Source organism: Hippocampus comes, unplaced genomic scaffold, assembly GCF_001891065.2.
Source record: "Hippocampus comes isolate QL1 unplaced genomic scaffold, H_comes_QL1_v1.1 scaffold343, whole genome shotgun sequence".
Classification (NCBI taxonomy): domain Eukaryota; kingdom Metazoa; phylum Chordata; class Actinopteri; order Syngnathiformes; family Syngnathidae; genus Hippocampus; species Hippocampus comes.
This window is the reverse complement of record NW_017805280.1, coordinates 489,705-511,541: the sequence shown is the minus strand read 5'-3', so window position 1 is coordinate 511,541 and position 21,837 is coordinate 489,705. Positions and strand designations below refer to the sequence as shown.

At 45.4% G+C, this 21,837-nt stretch overlaps 1 protein-coding gene across 10 annotated transcripts in view; it reads right to left on the bottom strand.

The window, feature by feature from the left end:
• Nucleotides 1-1,639: 1,639 nt before the first annotated feature.
• LOC109516441 (RNA binding protein fox-1 homolog 2-like) overlaps nt 1,640-21,837 on the bottom strand; it is a 30,718-nt gene continuing 10,520 nt past the window's right edge. For 2 of the 10 annotated variants that reach the window (XM_019870983.1, XM_019870979.1), the window contains 11 exons: nt 16,104-16,304; nt 15,419-15,592; nt 15,023-15,076; nt 14,721-14,813; nt 7,791-7,878; nt 7,547-7,603; nt 7,071-7,224; nt 4,906-4,948; nt 3,023-3,129; nt 2,697-2,772; nt 1,640-2,369 (listed from right to left, as the gene is read on the bottom strand). In XM_019870983.1, the coding sequence (XP_019726542.1) occupies nt 2,325-2,369; nt 2,697-2,772; nt 3,023-3,129; nt 4,906-4,948; nt 7,071-7,224; nt 7,547-7,603; nt 7,791-7,878; nt 14,721-14,813; nt 15,023-15,076; nt 15,419-15,592; nt 16,104-16,304 (1,092 nt within the window). In that variant the 3' untranslated portion in view covers nt 1,640-2,324. Of the gene's footprint in view, nt 2,370-2,696; nt 2,773-3,022; nt 3,130-4,445; nt 4,949-7,070; nt 7,225-7,546; nt 7,604-7,790; nt 7,879-14,720; nt 14,814-15,022; nt 15,077-15,418; nt 15,593-16,103; nt 16,305-18,994; nt 20,003-21,837 lie in introns of those variants that run through there. The other 8 variants (XM_019870984.1, XM_019870981.1, XM_019870980.1 and 5 more) reach the window with 8 other exon arrangements.

Below are 21,837 nucleotides of genomic sequence, written 5' to 3'. Positions count from 1 at the left end.
CATTTTGAAGTGTCCTACAGTGGGTCTGGTCTGCCTCAGCACTGTTATCACTTATTACAAAAGGAAACCCGCAGGGGGGGAGGAATGCGGGGGCGGTGGACATCCCAAATTAAACTTTCAACATATCTGATATGACATAGGTGATTACCGTGACAACCTCAGAGGCATTTGGCCGAGATCAGCCAAATTATTAAAGCAGACCGAAATCAGCTTTGGGCTCGGATACTTTGACTTTTTCTGACTTTCCTCCCTCACCTTCAATCAGGGAACATCCCAAAGTTGTTCCTTCGTCTCGCTACGTCATAAAACAAACACATCGCTCGCGCACCTCCGCCGTATCGTCCTCCAGCACTCCCGACTAGAATTCATGCACAAAGCAAATAGTTCGGTGACATCGGCCCTCTCCCGGGAAAGCATGCATAGCAACACTTGTGGTAATACTTGTAAGGAATAATAAGACAAAAAAATAAAAAAAATAAGAGCGCACCAAAAATACTCACTACAGCACTCAGTGTCACAATCATACAAAACATCCTCACAGGGTTCTCTGCTCCACGAGCAATTCCGAAATGGAAAAAAAAACAAAAACAAAAAAAAGGTGTCCTGTCAGTTATAGGATTAATAATCTTCACCTCAATATTCCTGATGTTTGCCATCCGCACAACGTTCCATTGTTCCAAAGTGGAAACGCAGTCCTGTCCCTTTGCCTCTCGCATTGGCAATTCCAAACATCCCATCATCTCGCCAAATGTCCCTCATGATTCCAACTTCTGTCATTTTTGGATTTGCAGCAAAACAGTTTGAATGCAGGGGAGAAGAAAAAAACGTCAATTATCACCATGTGTAAAAAAAAAAATTCCGTGATTGGTATTCATTGCAGGTTCCCAAAAGGTGCTGCAAACCTTTGAAATGTGTCTTACGGACAGCACTGGACTGTTTCAACCTTGAAAAATACATCTTAAACCCAGAGATTAAAAAATATATCAGAGTTAAGTACAGGCAAAACAACCACAAAAAAAGAGAGAAATATATCAAGTCTAAAGTGTGCTTTTTTTTTTTTCAACAACAACAAAAAAAAAATCTTTGGAACCAAAAAAGGCAAACAATAACAATAACATAGTGCGAGTATACGGAGGTGGATTACATGGAACAAACTTGGCCAGGCCTCCTACAAAAATCAGAGACATGATGATAGGAGTTAACTGGAAAAAAAAAAAAAAAAAATATATATATATGTACTGCCAAAATTATTGTTTGTTGTGTCCAGAAACGGACAAAAACATTGAAATTGCTTCTTGCATGAAACCAGCAGCATGGGGGTGGGGCGGCCTCAGTTTATCAGCCAAAATGCAGATGTTTGTTTTCCCCTCATCTCGTCTATTAAATCTCTTCTGATGGTTCAAGTCACCGCATTACTGCTGGAGCTACAAGGTCCGGCAGTGAGGAAATCAAAGGAGTCCTTTTTTGGGGGGGAGGAATCATGCTTCCTCCTCTTCGTGTTGATAGTTGATGACCAAAACGATTTCCGCTGGCTCATTTACTCAATGAAATGATGTGGGGACCAGAAATAAAGGCATGTTAAATAAGAATGGCAGCAAAACTCACATGAGATAAAATGTTGAGGTAACGCAGAAGAAAAAAAAACTTTTTTTTTTTTTGGACATTACATATCATTGTACCCCCTGGGGTGAAATGGAAACGTTTTGGGGATTCCACCAAAAATCGAGCATTTTAAGTTGATGCTTTGGATGGTGTTTTTTTTGGGGGATAGGAGCAATTCCTGTCAGTTGGACGCTCCCGCGTTGGTTGAGCTTGACGAATGCGCCACAGTGCCAAGGCAGAGGGGCGTCGCTTGTCTTCAAGATGGCGTTTTAGTGTCGCTTTTACGAGCGATGCTGCTCTTGTGGCAGCTCAATCACCGAAGGACACCGTGGGATTGGGTGCACAGAGACTTGAGAGTGGGTTCTAATGAGGAGTTGGAGAAAACGCTGTAGTGTGTCGTGCGGAGGATCAAGCAGGAGCAGTTTCTTTCCAACGGATCCAATAGTGTTTCTAAAAACGTTAGCGTTCAGAAATTGTGCCAAGAGCTTTTTCGTTAGATCCTTGTCAGACAGACGGGGAAAGAAGAAGTGATGATGTGGCAACCATCTCTCTTACCAATAGAAAAAAAAGATGGTGGGGAGGGGGGAAAGAAAAAAAAAAAGGAGGAGGAGGTTGTCACTGTAGTCCACCAGCAGAAAGTTGGAAGGGTGCGTCTGCCAAACAAAGAGCTTAAAAAAAGGCTTCTGGAGAGACAAGAAATTCCTCGGGTGTAATTTGTGGCTTTAGTAGGGAGCAAACCTACTGTATCCCGCCCTGTATAAACTGGCCTGAAACAGACAAGAGAGACCACGGTAACGTCGGGGTGTGGTGAAATATTACCGTTGCTGTGGACTCACAGAAATTCAGTTGATACCCGCATTTTAAAATAAGCCTTGTACTCTATCGTGGCAAGTCCAACACCAAATGCCCGGAAGCTTGTCCAGTTCAGCTTCATAATTTAATCATTCACAAAACAGCAGATACAGCACACGCAACAACAACAATAGCAAGCAAAAACATTCACACGAGAATTCTCTTCTCTATTTTTGTAAGCCATCAACAACTGCATCAGCATACGTCAAAAATGCAGCTTGTGTTTGCATGTGTTCGCTCACCATGGCTCCCACTCCGTAGGCGGCGGCAGCAGGGGCTAAAGCGTGGTATGGATCTGTCGTGTAAACTCGGCCGTAACTGGAAGCACAAACACAGTGCAGTGTTGCGAGATGGGCAATTGTAGAAGAACTTTGGCCAAACGGTGAGCTGTCAATATACATGTTGTGGTTCATTCCTGGAAGTATTCCAGGCAGATCTCCTTCCACGCGATCAGTTTCTTTTGGCATTTTTAACCTAGCGCAACGTCCAACGAGTGCATGAAAGGGGCTTGGTCCCAAGCGCCTCTGCGGTACGGCGAGATGCGTGTTTGCTGGTGTCTTGTCCTCACCTGTCACTGTACGCGGCAGCTGCTGCAGTTGCTCCGGTTACAGCCGCGGGCTGAGTGTAGCGGTAAGCGGCGGCGGCGGCAGCGGCGGCGGCGGCAGGATAGCCTCCCTGGAGACACACGAACAACACAGCTGACTCCCAGACGGACTGTTGGGCTACGACGTGTAAAACACGCAAGGCAGGATGTTTTGTTATGTCCGGTACTGTGCGAAGGAAGGTCAGTAGTCACCGTGAGACGCATTGTTTTCAAGAATTCCACAGTGGCCATGATTTCTCAATTTTCAATTTAGACAAGGAAATGACTACAAAATACAAAGACAAATTCCAATGAAGTTGAGACGGGTCGTAAAATAGAAATGAAAATCGAATACGGTGAGAACGTTTACCAATGGACAATTGTAAACAATTGAGGGACATTATATCATCAAAAAGTTTCAGAGAATCTGGAGAAATCTTTGCTCGTTAGCGACAAAGCTGAAACCCAACACTGAATGTCCGTGATCTTGGACCCCCCGCATCAATGTGGAAAGGATCTCGCCACACGGGCTCAGGAACAGTTCAGAAAACCCTCCGCTCAAAAAGGCACATGACGCACATCATCATCATACAGTTTGTATGCAGTGTATGAATACAAACACATCAATTCCATCGTTTTCAAACATTGATCATTTTCGTGTGGATTCAGTGGAAAGGGCCAAGAAAACAGAGAGGGGTAGACTTGGAAAAAGGATCACACACTCGCAGACAACACCACTTACACAAGCCTACGCTGACAATGAAAACCATCGAACACCGACTGCGCGCGCGACCAAAATTACGATTGCAACCGAAATAAAACACACGACAAACGCCTGCGCGACCGAGTACGGCACAGCAAAGCGGAAAAAGAACGCCACTCCAAAACGGAGACTCGGATGTACGGCCGCGCGGGGTGGAGAAGATTGGGTTATTCGTGAGAAAGCAAGGCCTTGCGGGTGAGTGCGAGAGTGGAGGTGGTTAGCAGAAACGCAGCTCGTCCGCATGCGGCACACATGCTCAAAGAACCATCAGGAAGAGACCTTGTTCTCCATTTTAACTTCGGAGCGTCTCACCACAGGCGACCGCGCCTCGTCGTGAACGGAAACCTCCAATTGCAAAGGAAGGACGCCGAAACTTCAAGTTTGTATTCAAGCCATCTTGGTTTTTTTTCGTGACTGCTTTGTACATTTTGTATGCAGAACAAAATCAGAGTGGTCGTCAATTCCTCAAAATCTAGTCAACCAGATGAGATCAGGCTCTCTACTGAAATGGGGAGAACAATTTAGTGTTTTAGTCAAGACCCCACGATCAAAGTGTACAATTCAGTGAGTTAGTTTAATAAAAAAAAAAAAAAAAAAAGCACAATTTAAAGCAGGAGAACATCTACGAAAAGACAATGTGTTCCAGACCAGATCAGAAGATGACTGTAAGGTCAGAGTAGGGAGTAAGGGAAAGCAATGCACACGGTGGGTTTGGTGTTCAGTTGACCCTACCTGAGGCAATCTGGGACTAAGGACTGAGTCCTGAAACACTAGTCTATAGAGAAAACAGAAACAACCGTTGTCAACCTGGAGACACGCACACTTTGTTCATACACCCGCAACGCCGCTTCATCCGCACACAGAGCAGCTCGGCGTGGTCTTTTGTTATACGCTCAAATTCCTTCGGCCAAGTTTGACCTGAGCTCAAATGTCACCATTTGAAATCTAAACGGGCAATATCAAAAGAGTTTGGAGTGCGAGTGTGCAGCTCTGTGTTGCGAATGACAGGACGAACATGCCGAATCGCACCCAGAGGGAAAGAGCAGGAGGAAGCTGTGAGAGGAGGGCAACGGAGCTCGTGCTGGTGGCCAGTCAGTTTACTTACGTATAAGTCTGCGGCGCCGTAAAACCCATCCTGATACACCACGCTGAGAGAGAGAGAGAGAGAGAGAGAGAGAGAGAGAGAGAGAGAGAGAGAGAGAGAGAGAGAGAGAGAGGGAGAGAGAGGAACACAAAGAGACAGAAAGGAGGCAAGTGGAGAAAGCCCGAGAGGCAGGAGGTGGGGTGGGGCCAGGAGTGCAAAAACAGAATGGTGCACAGTCCCAAAAACCATGGTGGGTGAGAGAGAGAGAGAGAGAGAGCGAGAGAGAGAGAGAGAGAGAGCGAGAGAGAGAGAGAGAGAGAGCGAGAGAGAGAGAGAGAGAGAGCGAGAGAGAGAGAGAGAGAGAGAGAGAGGTTTATTTCACACCCATGCAGCATGCAGAAGAAATACAACTCCATTTCATCAAAAAAATAACAATCTATAAAGAACCTGAACAAGCTGTTTAAAAGACTGGGTCAATAGTGTCAAGGGAACTTCTTCAATTTCATCTAAGGCAGGCATAACAATTGACGACTCCGCCACGAGGTGGCAGAAGGTACAATAAACCTGTTAAGCATTATCACCTTCATGTTCCAATACACTGCTCCACGTTTCAAATTGAGTCTGTAATTTTGTGAGGAAATTTGACATCATCTATATTTCATCATATATACTTTTTATGACACTTTTGTTTTGTTTCATTGGATTATTGGAATGTAAAATGTGTGCCTTGGATCAGTCAAGGTTGGGGAAAACACTGCTTTAATGCTCACCTACAGGGCACAAAATTTGAGCAGCGAATCGTGCATACAAGTGCCCAACATAAAATTCCCCCGTTTCCCAAAGGGGCTACTCATGCTGAAAACTATTGACGGGTCAACAGCATCAAAATATGTGCGCTTGGGTGACTTGAGGTGAAGCAATGCGGCGCGACGGACAGCGAGCTTACAAATTGTCCTCATAAGCTCCAACCAAAAAATTCAATACGACAATGCATGACAACTCACTGGACTCGACGACTCAGAAGTGATGTTTACCAAGTACAAACAGATCCATTTATCTTTTTTACGGTAATTGTATTGTTGAAGAAAAAACAAATTCGTCTCAAGAGCATTTTCTGAGGAAATCTTCAGTCGGGCAAACATGGAGAGGATATTTTCATCTCGTTTGTGTGATTTTATCTTAATTAAGCAGCCACGGGGATGTGAGGATGTCAGTCGTGCTTTGACTGGAATATTTGAGCAGTCCCATGTCCATTATGCAACTACCACAGCAGAGCAACATGCCGAGTGTCATTAAGTCTTGGGATAAGGTCAACATGTGTGCAGGGTGACTATTTAAGCGGCATTACGGCAGGTGGACGGTTTGTGTTTCTGCAAATCCACCGATGGCTGCTTCTGTACGAATGCAAATCCCGAGATGGCCGTATCTGTGTTTATTCAAATCAACCTTCAGTGCTACGGTCCAAATCATTGACAAGCTGCCCAAATGGACACTCTGATTTCTGAGCGGAGTGTGAATAATGTTTGAGCTAGCGCATGAGCACAGCTGTGTTAAATCATCACCTGCTCAAACAGAAAGTGGGAAACAAATCTCCAAATAACAATGACAAGATGTTCCTCAATCAATGTAACCGATATTTCTATTTGTTTTATTTTTTTTAAATATAAAGCAGGTGCAGCTACAATCCCGGCCGGCGGTGGATAGTCAGGGACAGCGGGGCTTCTCTGCCGGCCGAAACAAATTAAGCAGCACTGGCCTCTATCTGCAACTTCAATTCTAATTCAGTGGACCCTGCATACTCACGGTTCGGCAACCGCAGATTCATATTTTCACTATATATAATCATAATCAATTGGCGCTAGCTCATGTAAAGCAACTACATTGTATATTAGCAGTGGAACATTTTCTTGAAACCAATCAGATTTAAAATGTGCCCTCCGAAGGCCACCGAGCTGGCCCACGAAGCGTTTTTCTGTCCTCTGATTGGTCCATCGGAACCAGCCTACTAGTAAACCATGCCTTGAGTGATCTGCACACATTACGACATTGTGATTTTTGTCACGTTATTAGATTTATATTTTGCTTCGGAACTGCTCCAGATGACTTTTGGGGCACTTTTGGCACTCTACAAATCATGCGAGGTCCAACATCTCTTACATCTACTGTAAGGGTTGTAAAATTCTTACCCGGGGTACGCGGGAATAGCAGGCTGAGGCACGGCTGCCCGCACCGCGCTGTAGACAGGCCGCCCCCTCCCGCGAAGGTGAGCGCCACGGAACGCAGCCGCCGCGGCTGCTGTCGTGGCTGCTGCAGCCGCGGAAGGGTAGGGGAACCCTGGGACTGCAGAGAGTGGAGGGCGAGGGAAGGGAAGAGGAAGATTGAAAAGGCATTGCAGAGGGATGTCGAGGGATTCAATATTGTATAGAGAGCAATAAAAATGAACATGTTGGAAGCCCAGGGTGAAGAAAAGCAATGGAACTGAGCAAACAGAAGGGAAGCGTTACACTGTAGCCTTCAGGGGTTCATTTTAATAAGTACCAGCGGGGACAAGCGCTATGCGAGCAGTTCATTAATACAGAGTAAAGACGAGAAGCTGGGTATGAATGTGAATAAGGAATGAGGATAGATGTTTTCGGTATGACCGATGGAGACGTAGCACTACCTGCATAGAGCTCCGGTCCGTACACAGCGCTGACCATTGGGCTCAATTTCCACCCTGCTGAAAGTCACAGAGGAGGAGCGTTGGGGAATAAGACGAGAAGATGCAGTTTAAGAAAAGCATCGACACAAAAAGACAAAAAGCGATGAGGATTCGTAACCGAGCCAATGACACAGATCGACTGGTTTGTTTTGGTGATCGGGTTGAGCAGAGCGCCTCGTCGTTCAGGGGTCAGTGTGGTTGTTACCGTAAGGCAGCGTGCTCAGAGCCTCTCCGTTAGGGTAAGGGCTGACCATTTTCTTGTTAGTCATCACCCTGGCAGTGGCGTTATTCACCTGCCGATGGAAGGACACATAGTCAAAGCCACAAAGGTGACAACTCAAAGAGGGCACTCAAGTAGACATCAATGTCGATTTCTTCACGATAGGGCCGCGGCTGTGCTGTGTCCTATTTTGAGAGAGTCGTTCCACAGATATGCCTGTGATTATGAGCTGCAAGTATGCGTGCCTAATCATTCTTTACGCATCCGTGAATTGGATGCGATTGCGGTGTTAGTTGCGAGGCACTCTTGCTCGTGACTGTGTACAAAAGTGGGTGGGGACTGTTGTGGTTATTCCGAGTCATCATGCAATTAGGAGCGAGATGTCTGGTAAAGATCTGATGATTCATTACTGCCACAGGCTAAACTGGTCATATCGCCAAAGCGACTACAAAGAGAGGAGCACGTTTTTGCCCTGCACAAATGCATGGCGGGAGATTTTTCAGTCTAATAAAGGAGGCTGTCCAATCCAAGATGGTTGATTATCCCTCCTCGTCTCAGCACTTCAAAAGGATCACGAGGCTTCACGAATTTATCCTCATCTGCCTTTGATGAGCTTTAGGAAAAAGGAGATTCTAGCCCAAGCCCCTAAATCGGACTGCGCCGCAACCCGAAGATTTATGACCTTTGCGTAAGATGAGGGGAGAGCGTGCGCCTGACAAAGAAGGCGCGAGACTGAGGAACGAGAGTATTTGTACGCTCATAGACGCTGCGGTCCCATTTCGAGGCCATTAATGGCTTGGATGACCGTCCATAACGCCTCTCTAACGGAGTGATGCTTTTCTTCTCTCTGCTGAGCTTCAATTCGCGCGCAAAAGAGGTTTGCCTTCTTTTCCCACCTCACTGTAAAGGACAAGGTCAGTGGCAAATGATTCAATTAGCTTAGCTTGCCGAGCCGTCTAATGCAAGTGCCGTCGGCGCCTGCGGCAAATAAACGTGACATTAAGGCGGAACATTTGGTATCGGAGCAAAGTTGCATACGTGTTGATGGGAATCACGGTGCAATCTTCAAAGCATGCCTAATATGCAGCTGTCATGTGCGATCAATGTAATCAGGTAACCTGACAGGACAAGACATGCAAATCAACAGAGACGCAAATGGAAGGTAAAATCTGAAAATGTTAAAAGGTTAATAAAACACTCACACTTTCCTGCCCCTTATGCCCACCCAGTCCGTTCTGACCAACAGACCCCGAGCAAATAAAATCACATTTCCGTATGAAACCAAATCTGTGGGGTTTACACACCTAAAAACAAATACAAACAATACGAGGGAGAGTAAAAGGGGGTGCAAAAACATTTGTTTTACAAACTCAATAATCATGTAACACAGAAATTACAGGCAGCCAAATATGGGCGCATCACATGAGCAAGAGTGAGTTAAGAAACCAAAAAAAGAAACGAGAAAGAAAAATCAGCCAATCAGCAAGCGTCGGATGCAGCAGAGAGACCAATCAAAACAATCGCAGCACTCCCACATCAAACACAAGAGACAAAAATGGGAAAACCAGATGTGTTAAGAGGAAAGGATGCAGGTGAGAAGTACAGAGACAGAGCCAGTCCATATCCAAAAATTAAGACAAAATAAGAAACAAGGGATAATATTGACACGAATAACACACACAAAAAAAAAACATCTAAAGTCCAAAATATATACATAAGTATATGAAGGTGCATCATTCAATTAGATCTGGTGACCATTCTCCTGACAATCTCATGTGGTGGGTTGAGAAACAGAGCACCAAAGGATGGATGGAACCGAGAGTGAGAGATGGGAGAACAAGAGAGCGAGAGAGAATTAGAGGAGAGAGGCAGAAAGAGGGAGAGCAATTCTCATTCCCAAAAAGGAGAGAAATCAAATGGACATGAGACACTGTGCCAGGCAGAGAACTGTGTGTCAAAAACTAAGACCAGTACACTTTGACTAGAACTACGACTACTCACACACAGACAATCCACTACAAGAATACCAAACCAAAAGAAGAAAACGAAATGGCAGCCAAATAGAGCTGCCCCGCCCCCCGCCAAAAAAAAAACTAAACAAAAAAAGAAAACCCCTCATCGGTTTCAAGACGCACACGGTTACAACACTGCCTGATTTGTGAGCTGGATGATCAGGGATTTTTATTTTGAAAACTGAAATCAACAGCCTGAGAGATTTTTTTTTAAATTTTTTGCTACTCCAATGCTGGCAGGTCAATAAAATGAAGAAATTAGAAAATTGGTCGCAACAATGAGATTATTTTATTTTTATAAATCAATCGGATGAATACTTCATACGCTGATGGATAAGCAGAAAGACTGTGGAAAGCTGTGTCATTGCATAGAGGAGGGTGATTACATTCGATCATTCCCAGTGAGGTGTTAATGGCAGGGGGAGGGGGAAGGGGGTTGGATGGGTGCAGAAAGTATTACGGATACCAGACTATTTCATCCAGTGTCTGTGTGTGCCATGTTGTGACTGTCAAATGAGTTGTACAACAGCTGCTTCGCTTTGGAAATAAAATGTGAGGGCCCGAATTTAAGATCCTCAAAATCACGATAGACTAACAGTGGTCACTTCACTATCTATACTTTGTACATGTTGATGAAAATCAAAGGCCCATTTTAGCGGTGAGGTGGAAAGGGGGTGGGGGGGGGTGAGGGGCAGAGATCAGTTCAGTGATGAACGTTTGTACACAACTTACCATTGCAGCAGAAACAGCGAGCGGTTACCGTGGAGACTGACAACAACACACAGAAGTCGTCAGGGAAACAGAAAAAATATAATAAATAAAGGAACAAATAATCCAGGCAACAAAAGAAAGCCAGATGTCATCCCCTCACCATCCATGTCAAATAAAAAAAAATGATAGCGGCAGCGTTACAGCTCAGAAGAGAATGAGAGAGAAAGGAGATAGAGGAGGGAAAGGAAATGGGAGCCCTCAAAGCTTAACAGAGATGTCGGCATCATTACAACAATGCAGTAAGACCCGTGAACGGATCGGATACAATCGGTTAAGGTGAACGACTGTAATGTCGGGCCAACCTTGCTTTAATCCCGACAAGTGGCAAAGGGGTAAAATGTAGCTCATAGAAATAATCAACTTTTAACCCTAGTATATCGAGACACTAAGGCAAAAGGTTCTCATCGGTTAGATGATTTGATGTGGTAAAGTAAATCCACAACAGTACAGTACTGCACTTGGGAAACTGATTTGGGTCAAGTAGCAAAAATGGTCAGTTTTTACCTACCGGTGACAAAAAAAAAAAAGAACACTATAAAGAACTGATAGTCAACCAATAAAGGAGACATAAAATGACAATACAAGTGTAAAAAAAAAAACCTAGGGCGATTGTGTGCAACGAAAAGTGAAAAGATGAAAATGGGAAAAAGACAAAGTGACTGGCAAAGACAGAGTTAAGAATTTAGGAAGGCGAGGATTACATGTGACAGCAAGAAGGACAAGGATGGAAAGGCCCAACTTTCTTTTGCCTTTTCTTCCAAGTTAAATCGACAAATTATTACACAGGAAAAACTTTGTCAGACTAATTTGTGCCACCCATGTGTCCATTTCAAAGTCAATCGTGTTGGAACAGTATTTTTCAATCTCAAAGTAGAGCTGGTCATATCCAGTTGATGGGCTGCGGTCATGAATGAACTATTTCATGATTTATCCGATCTGCCACAGGAGTGTTTAAATTGCATCTGGTCGAGGTGTGCCCAAACGAAGACGTGTGTGGCACCGTGGCGAAATGGGGGCCAAGAAAGCTTCTCCACACATATCCATGCAGTGACGACCAACCTCCCAGATGAGCCCCCGTTTGGAAGACATTACACATGCAGAATCGGTGACACGCGCTCGTGCTTTGTGTTCAAATGCCCGATGGAAACTCTGCGCTGCGGAGATGCTGACACTTCCTATTAAGACTCCACATCTCACAGAATGAAGCACCGAAACACAATTGAGAGCACGCCGCAGGGAAGGGGAGCGGAATGCGATGAGTGGTTGTGCGTTTGCCTGTTGACCGGGGGGCTTGCTGTGGCGGAGGAGGGTTCTAGAAAATAGGGAGGCACCAATAACAGTTTTCATAAGCAGAGTATCTCACACGGAGTATTTCAGTTGGTGTCGGGAACATGTAGAGCTATGCGATCATGCCATCAAGTCTTGCACCTGGAATGAAAATGTGTTTGTTTAATAACTCTCGATGGCACCGGTGTGGTAGAATATGGATGCCATGTTAGCGTTGTGCATTAACGACAGCATGAAGCGAGTAAAAAGAAATAAGACTGCTTCTCGAGAACAGCACACATTGTAACATGAAGCTGTGACGGGACAACTGAATGGAAATTTCACGAAACCATCACTTACTTTTCTTTTATTCAACGAGCCGCACTCTGGGGCTTCATGACGGGAGCGCGGCTGCCTCGGCCGGAACCAAGCGGCGCGGGCTTGAACCCGCGACGGGGCTCAAATCGCTTGTTTTCGATCGGCTCGCGGCACGGCCGCATCCGTCGTCGTCATTTGTGTTTGACTTTGTTTCTCCACGAGACTAATCTAGCTTCTGCTTGGAAGGTATATGGCATGCTATTGGTGCATCCCTACTAAGTTAACGATGTCAAAGGCAAATGAAAGAAATATGAGCAGAACTCGATCACGGCTATAATCCAGTTCAAACACTGAAAACATGTTAAGATATGCAAGCAGTGCCCCAACTGAGAGTGGAGTATTGCTCGAAAATTGCTAGACTTAAAATATTTGTGACGAGTCTGGCGTCTTATTATACAGTCACACTGGGCTCTTTAGACTCTCGATATACAGAGTATAGCATCAATGGTGACACCAGAGCCAGCTTAGTCGAGAGTAAAGTCAGTTGTAACTGGGCCACTTGCGTGGCTGCATTAGAGGTCGAAAGCAAAGTGACTTCTTCGGAGCGCAGAGTTTGCTTGCAGAAAAAAAGTACAACAGAACTTAAAGAGCGACAAGTCTCCACTTCTTGAAATGAGGCCACATACATGCTTAGTTAGATTCACAGTTGCGTGTAACCAATAATTAGTTCGCAGTTATGCTGACCGAAGAAAATATTTGAATTTTTTTTTTAAATATGGGAAAAGGTTCCAAATAATGAATCAGTCAGACTGCAATGAAGAGACAATGATTTTGACCTGCCCAGGTGCAACATTCCATGCTAACAGAACACAACCCCGTCACCAAAACCAATGCGTATAACAAACAGCTTGAGAATTAACATGCAAGGGAAGATCCTGCGCCCCCTGAATGGATCTATTTCCATCGGAAAATACTTGTCATGCACAATTAGGCTACACCAACTTAACTCATGCCAGTAGGAAATAGTCAGCCTCCTTGACACACACTAAACATTGAAGTAAAACCATAGCAAACAGTGGGGCCTATGTGTCAGAGTTTGTGAACGACAGTGCTTATTCTTATGAATGTTGCCAACCTTATTATTGAAAAGACCGTTCGCCAAACTCTGAAATGACCAATTAAAGGAAACGTTTACAAGAGCAACACCTGCAAGAGAGGAGAACTTCCAGACAGCACTGCCGCAAATAGAAGTGCCTGGCCTTTTCTCCAAAGAAGGAAGAATGTGTAAACCAAACCCAAGATGTGCCCTGTGCCAGCCCTTTGTTTTCTTCAAGCCCATGCACCGGTCAACGAACACTGTACCCACTACTGCTTCATCACTCACTACAGCCCAACACGACGACTTGACTACTTGGAACAAAAGTACAACAGGGCATGCAACAAACTTCTCTCGGAGGCATCATTGCTTTCATGCATTAATTGGGTTGAGACACAATCAGCTTAAAGCAATGCGAGGGACAAGACAGGCCGTCACTTCAAGTAACTCCATCCATATCCATTCAGCTTGCGGACTGACTGAAAATGGAGCTGGCAGAGGTTGTACCAGTGGATGCAGGCCGCTATCTTGTATTTGCAAATGCAACAGAAGAACAAAATACAGGACTGAAGAGGGAAAAAGGTCCAGCCTTCATCCATCATGCAGGTCCTGACAACACTCGCTGTGCCTCTCTCGCTCCCCCCCAGCCCTCCCCCTCTCTCTCACACACACACACACACACACACACACACACACACACACACACACACACACACACACACACACACACACACTGAAGTCAGCACAGTTAGCCCATGCAGAGCTCTTGTCCTGCAGTGACCTGGGTCAAGAGATCCAAAACAGATGTCGGATACAAAAATCAGAATGCAAAACAACTTGAAAAATATGTAATGCACCGAAGAGGTCTTTAGTACAAATTAAGACATACATAAAGTGGACATGCGTTGGTTCTGCTGTGATTCCCAGCATGCTGCTTTGGTACAAGGTGCCACAATCACCACTTAGGGGAGGACAGGATTTATTGTACACCGGGGAAGAAATCAAGAGCATCCGATAGCAATCTTGCCATGCATTATGCTTCCGCTGCATTCCTCTGGTGCCCTCCGGTGCCAACCACAGAGACGTCATTCCAATTGTTGGTCAAAACATTTATCAATGTGGCTACGATTTGCACAAAAAAAAAAAAAAAAAAAAAAAAAAGCAGAAGAGATAACAGCTTCAAGAGGGGAAAAATATGCTGCAGAGGAAAAGTACCCCAGCATGCCTTAAATATGTGTTCTTGCACCCCCAATCAGTCTCACCACAACATATATCAATTCAATAAATAAATAAATGGAAAAACAAATATTACAGCGGACCAGGCAGTGGGACATGAATGTGCTGCATCAGAGCGTTGTCAATGCTAGCTAGTTAGCAATCAGGAGTTCTATGGAGTTAGAATGGCAGTCGAGACAGGACAGAAAATGCCATGGACACAGATGGGAAAATTACCTCAATCTTACGACCTTCCACCAATGTGCCATGGAGCTTTTCGCGGGCTTTCTCTGCATCCGCGCTGGTCTCAAATGTCACAAAGCCAAAACCCTGTGGCGCAAAGCACACGGGTCAAGTCTTGGGGGAATGTGCAGTTGAGATTTTTCACATTGGGGCGTATTTTGAATTTCTGACAATAGTTAATATTTTACCGCAGCTTAAGAAAAATGAGTTCCACTATTGCGTCATATTGTGCCACTTTTTTTGAAGAACAAAATAGACAGCACATTGTTGGGTAGGGTAAAAATGGATTCTCTTACCTTTGAGCCCCTCTCATTGAAAATAATTTCTACGTCCAGAATCTTCCCATATTGCTGCAAAAATCACACATAGTAATTACAAAAAACTAATTTAAAAAATTAACAAACAAAAATTTTGACTGGAGTTTAATGGGAAATTTAGAAGGTTCTGACACGTCGAGTACAACTTTTTGCACTAGAGGTCACTAGTGCACACAGGACACGGGCATTTTCTTTGTTTCGCCTTCCTTCTCTCACCTCCACTCGGTTTAACACACTGACACACATATTCACTGCCCCAATAAAGCATCAGGAGGACAAACCATGAGCCTCTCAGGCCACTGTCTTGCCAAACTATCCCTGATGCGTTTTCACTGATACTCTTGTACGAAAGGCGACAAAGTTGCTCATTCTTACCCCAAACATCTGCCTGAGATCTGGGTCACGGAAACGGAATGGGATGTTTGAAACATGGAGACGTTTGGGGGTTCCTTTGGCCTCTGGTGAGTCTCCTCCAGATCCTCCTGCTGCTGTCCCTCCAGTACCACACTGAACCGCTGCCTCCCCTTGGGTGGTGTCCTCAGCCTTGATCTGTGGTCGAAGATGAAGACCAGAGGGACAGGTGAAAAACACATTCAGGCACAGGCAAAAATCAGGTTACAGCTAAATGCTCTTTCCAAGTTTTCTTTTTTATCCTAAGCCATTTAAGCGAACTACCCATTCAGCTATTTTCTGTACCGCTTGGCCTCACACCAAGCAGTATAGAAAATGGTTGCGGGTGAGCGTCGCCCTGGACTAGTTGCCAGTCAACGGGCAGCCAACAAAACGTTGCGCGCAAATTACTTCATACCTTATAATAATAATAATAATAATAATAATATTACAGCAGTACCTCATTGATTCAAATGGTTTTCCCGCATATCAAATTCGCAGCCGCCCCTTATTTTGACATATCGAAATGTCATGTTAGGAAAACATGTCGTGCAATTAGTTTGTGTTTTGTGGATTCCAAGATTCATTCCACACATGCCGATAAATATAAAGTTAGGCCTGACAGTGAACCTAACTACCAGCAAACCCTTTTACACCACACAACGCTTACATTGTTGTTGTTGATGGGACTGGTGGTGTCCCCATTAGCGCCAGGGCCTACCTCAGCTGTACCTTGACCCCCTGCACCAAACATGGGCCCAGGGCCAAATTCTGTCCCAGCGATCCCATTCTGGGGAGGAGGTGGAGGAGGGAACGCTGCGAAGGCTGGTGCCACCAAACCGTCCTGTGCTCCTGATGAATCCTGAGACCCCTGCAGGGGATTAAAAAAAAAAAAAGTTACCACAAATCCAAAATGACAGTGAATCTAACTGCTCCTCAAAGAAAAAAAAAAAGTTATCCCGAGCCTTAAAAAAGGATGTGAGGTTCAGAGGACTGCTCCGATCACAGTGTAAGAAGCAGCATTAGCCACTGGTCTGCTCACCGCTGTGTGCTGGGTGACGCCTAGAAACACTTGGTCTCCACACAAGCTTTTTAATTAGAGTAACAAAGACGCTTCGCCACAAAGCAAATGAGCCCTGTCCCTCTCTCTTCCCGCAATCCAATAGCCCGATTGCTCATTGTTTTGCCGCAGTGACAACCACGCCGGCCACTGACATCCAACTGAGGCTTTAGACCGAAAAGATTGAGCTGCAGAGACTGATGAAGCAGCTGTCCAAAGGAAAGCCTCGAGACATATTGATGCAGGGCTGATCGCATGCTCGGAAAAGGTTGATTGCTAATGCGTTTTGCAGCTCCTACTGTATGTTACCTTAAGAAGAGGATCGGAAAATTGTGGCCCGGGCTATGAGGTGACATCAAATTTCATTCTTTTCATTCTAGCGACTTTGCCACAGTTCCATCCACCTCATTTTGGGGTGGTCGGTTCCCCACTCCAAAGGAGGACTGCTTCAGTCGTGACGGCAAGCTGCAGAAGAAACTATTCGTGAGCAGATTTTCCTTCCCACCTCATGTGCACGCAGTTGTTTTAACCTGCGACATCATATGTTTTTCCATACACAGAGCAGATGAGGGCTGGAAAAGCGGCCTTTTCAAGGGAAACCTTTCAAGCGTGAGCCTGACGACCGTCTGGTGGGCCACAGGGAAGTACACACCAGCCAAGGTCCGTGAACGTGGCAGCCCTTGACACCAACTCATCAATCAAACAATTCCCATATGTCCCATGTAATGCATGGCGGAGGCTGGTTATACAGTACCTTTAAACACGCCTTCTCCTGCACTTCTACACTCATGACTTTTCCAGCGGTTGGCAAAAAACAAAAATACAACTCCTACCCCACCATTCAAAGTACGGACACACCCCCAAGTCACTCAAAACTCCTTCAGTGTAATGTCCATCAAGTAAAGGCTACTGCCCATCTCCTTCGATGATCGATTTAGAGAAGAAGCCCTCGTCTCCTTCCTCACTGCGGGCCACTCATCAAACGTGCCTTAGAACGACATCAGCTTTTCACCGGCTCACAGTCAGACACGACAAGTGTTCTAGGACAAGAAAAATACTCAAGAGAGAGCTAGAAATTACAGACAGGAAATATGAGTGCGAACAGTGAAGCTAGCACACCAGGGTGAGGATCCCATTCAAATTCCAACGTTGTATGTGACTAGCAATTCTTGTGTAATTATATGGGACATGGAAAAAATCCGGCAGTCTTTCCATACAGCACCAGAAGGAAGTTCAACAGTGCACAAGGATCTTTGACCTGATCCGGCTGCGTTTGACTAACAGGAATTGAAGGCACGAAAGACTTCCAAACCTAAACTACGAGTAAAAGCACTCAATTGTTGACACTTGTGACTTCGGAGCAATTCCAACCGATCCAAAGTGTCGGTGTCCCCTAAAAATGGTATCGTCAGAATAACGTGTTTTGTGATGTGTGAATGGGACATATGAAGGACAAAAAAGTGTTTTGCCTTCAGCTACAATAGCCTACGGGGGAGAAAAATAGCGGAGTGTTCGAGGACGCCAACAGACGATGTCAAGCAAAGTATGAGACAAGAGTGTGGAAAAAGAGACAAACGAAAGCAGTGACATACGAGTTGCCATTTTCAAGTGAAACACAACAGATCAGTTCGATCTAAATTGAGACTAACTGAAACCATTTGAACAACCTACAGTCGCAGAGGATAGATGTTGCAAACTATCAGATGCACGGTGTCCCCGCGAGGGAAATGTGTGCGCCAAGAACAGGGGCCTTGGCACCTGTCAGCATCAATCCAAGGACGTTGAGAGTTTTACACTTCATAGGAGTCTTTGCGGACAATGTTGGACTGCAAGAATGTCGGCACATTGCAACACATGACACACACAGTCTTCTGCACACGACGCAGTGTGCAGTAATACCAAAGGCATATGCTTGTCAACACAGGTCAGTAAAGCAACTTTAGCGAGCTCTGTTAACCCTACACAGGGCCTGTAAAGAAGTTCAATCTAGAGAAGGGGACGTGTTAGAACAGAGCCGTGAAGCAGCTCGATACCGCAGGCTTCTTTCTATCTGCTATGGAGCACAGACGCACAGATATTTGTAGCAGTGAAGTGTGCAACCGCAATCAACCGTATCAAGATTAAATGTAGCAGTCTTGCTCGTGAAAATAGAGCGGCGCTCTTCTGTCATTCTTGGCTTTGTTGAGATGCATTTATATTCGTGATCGAAAACAACACCGGTAACAATGCAAGTCATCGTGTTTGTAGTGAAGGCCGATTTCAACAGTAAAGCCACATTCGGTGTTGCAGAAAATCAAACACGAGAGCAGCTCCTTGTGCAGCACGAAACGTGACTTTATAGAGCAGACAAGTGCATCTTAATTGACGCCATCATATAGTTTCCATCGCCTTGGGTAGCCAGCCGCACAAAGACAATAAACGGCTGAACACACACTGTTTTTGGCCTGATTTCAAGTGTCAACACCAAGCAGCAAGTGGCTAGGCTGTGTTGAAGCACTTACCAGCAGTGCAGTTGGGTAGTAGAGCCCCATCATTGCCTGAGCTGGCACAACAACTCTTGACCAGCTCTCCACTTTCATCTCCCCTTCCTGGTGCGTCCCGACCTTCGCCCCTGCTCCTTCGCTCCTCGGCCTGGACTCCAGGACCATGAGCTAACGACGGTTTTAGTCCACGTCCGTCTTCACATTCAAATTCTCCCTCGTCCGCTGGTCCGTCTCTTTGCCGCGTGGCTTCTTCCAAACACAAGCCTCGACTGCCTGACACCGACTTCCTTTTTTCTTTGTCTCACCAGCCGGCGCCACTGCTCGGATCCCCTCCGGCCTTAGCGTCTCTCCCCGCCTGACAGCCAGAGACTCTCCTCTCCTTCTATTGCTCTCTTGCCTCTTTGCCGTGTCTGTCTGTCATTCACTTGCTCATGTTACACGTCCCGCTCTTCCCCCCAGCTTCCTCTTGTTCCCGCCTCTCTTTTAAACTTAACCTCCTTCTCAGCCTGTGTCTCTCCGAACGATCAGCGCATCCGTGTAGCCGGCTAAATCTTCTCCGGCTTGGAATCAGAAAGGATTCACTGCAGTCTTCTCAATCCCCGGGTGAGGAGAAAACGGGAGGGGAGAAAAGGCTTTCTTCAATTCACACTGGCAGTCTGAGCGTACAGAAGGCAACCCCCACTGCAGTGCAGCTTTTTTAGATGATTTATTTATTGCATGACAGCTCGTCGGCTCCAAAAAGCAGCAGTAGCTAGCTGCTGGGGCGGACTGAAAAGACCTCGCTGTGTGGGTAGGTAAGCTCCAAGCTCACCATGCTCTGCAGCAGCCGCACTCAAAACGCAGAAGGGAGTCTTGCAAAAATGAGGGAATACCGAACCTCGAAACCCCAACCTGACATTAATCTTAAACATACTGCAAGGCATCGTTATTCTAGATGCGGCTCCACGTGTCCAAACAGCATCTTGTAGCAGCGATGAGAGAGCAGATTTCCACACCGCACTTCCATATGCAAGGGATGGAGCACTGCGCAAAGAAGCCCTGATGCCAAGCTTTCAGACATCTGCTGAGTCTGGCTGGAGCCGAGTCCGGAGGGAAGGCGCAAGGGCGGGATCAGAGTAGGAGTTTTTTTGGGGGGGGGAGTATCGAGAGAGAGTTGTCCGGAGTGGGGGCAAGGACAATGGGGCAGTGGATGCGAGTGACAGATAACAGGATGAAGAGATAAATGGATAAAGGGCTGAGTGAAAAGAAAGAGCGAGGGATGACAGGATTAAGGCTGTAAGTGAGGAGGATGAGAGGATGAATGAGGGATGATCTGAAGATTAAGCGCACAGAATGACTTTTGCGATCAACACACGCAAACACATGCACGTTATGCACACGCTGATGTGTTGCGCTGATCGTACTGTATGCTGCTCAACCTTGCTAGGTACGCAGAATCAAATGAAACTCATGAGCCGACTCACACAAATGCTCCCCGCTCCCAACACCACCCATAGATAATCAATAGACTTCATTAACAACAACAAAAAAAAAAAGCCTAAACCAGCAAATATTTGAGGTTCATGACATATGATGGGGAAATGCAATCATATTGGCATATCGCATGCGATGATCTAGCTCAGTCTGTGACTCCCAAGCAAGGAGCTGTGGCACAGTTGATTGAGATCAACAGGAATGCCGCCGGAATGTGTCCAATTTCACTTCATGCCAAAGTTATTTCTTAATTTCAAATCGATTTGGTGACAGGCAGAAGAATTTAATGTCTTACCACGGGAGGGAAAAAAATCTACAATAGATCTGTGGGTCCACCTGAATAGAGAGTGTCATAATTGAAGTCATCTTTATACTTTTTGTGACATTTTTGCTTGGTGGTGAGCCGTGACTTTTTTTCTCATGTTCATATGCTGCCGTGGCTCAATTAAGGTTGGGAAACACTAAACTAGCTCATCCAGCAAGGCAGGCCTTGGCCTACTATATTTGCATTGTAACCGGGAGTTTGTGTACAGGAGCGTGCAGATTAGGTAGGCAGGAATATTTTAAATACTGAATAAAACAGATGAGGTGCGAGCATTTTTTTTTCACGCTTGCAGAAAACAGTACGCAAAAGAGCAGCAAACACATTTACTTGCCGTTTTTTCGTTTGGTTTTCAAATGAAGCTCTTTTTCATACCACCAGACATGACAGAATCCAAGACGGCTAGATATTGCTCTCGCCATACTTTCGTACTGGTAGACCATAAACTTTCAAAAGGAAAGTAAACGATACAATACAAATGAGCCAAAATGACTCAATAGAGTATTTGTTTAAAATGTCCCGATATGAAAGAGTTTAATTGTCGTGGGATGCAAAAGTGCTCACGAAGACAGCTGCAACGATTAAAATGAGAATATTGCATGAGACGAGCAAGCCAAACAAACGAAACAAAACAAAAAAAGCACAGCTGACGCCCTTGCCCGAACCACATTTGCATGATGGGGCCCTCCCAGCGGGGAAGCAATCTTAAAGAAGCTACGTCCGTTTCTTTTTTACCTCTTTACTTCCTCCGACACATTCCCATAAATTAACTCGAGCTGACAGAACACCAACGGTAAAGAATATGTAGCAAAAGGGAAATGAGGAAAGAGAGATCAAATGCATAAAGCCGACTTCGAACGCGACAGTTAAATTCATCCAGGCGTGCCCTCTTTAAGCTTCTGCCATGGAAGCTACGAGAGCTGTATTCCCAAGAAAGGAGATGCCAAGTGCAGAGAAGGTTGAGGAGGGGACCAGGAGAAAAATAAGCATATATGGGAGGAGGACATTTCCCATGTCGGGCCTTGAGGAGCCTGGAGGGGAGAAGTGACTCACAGACCAACACTTC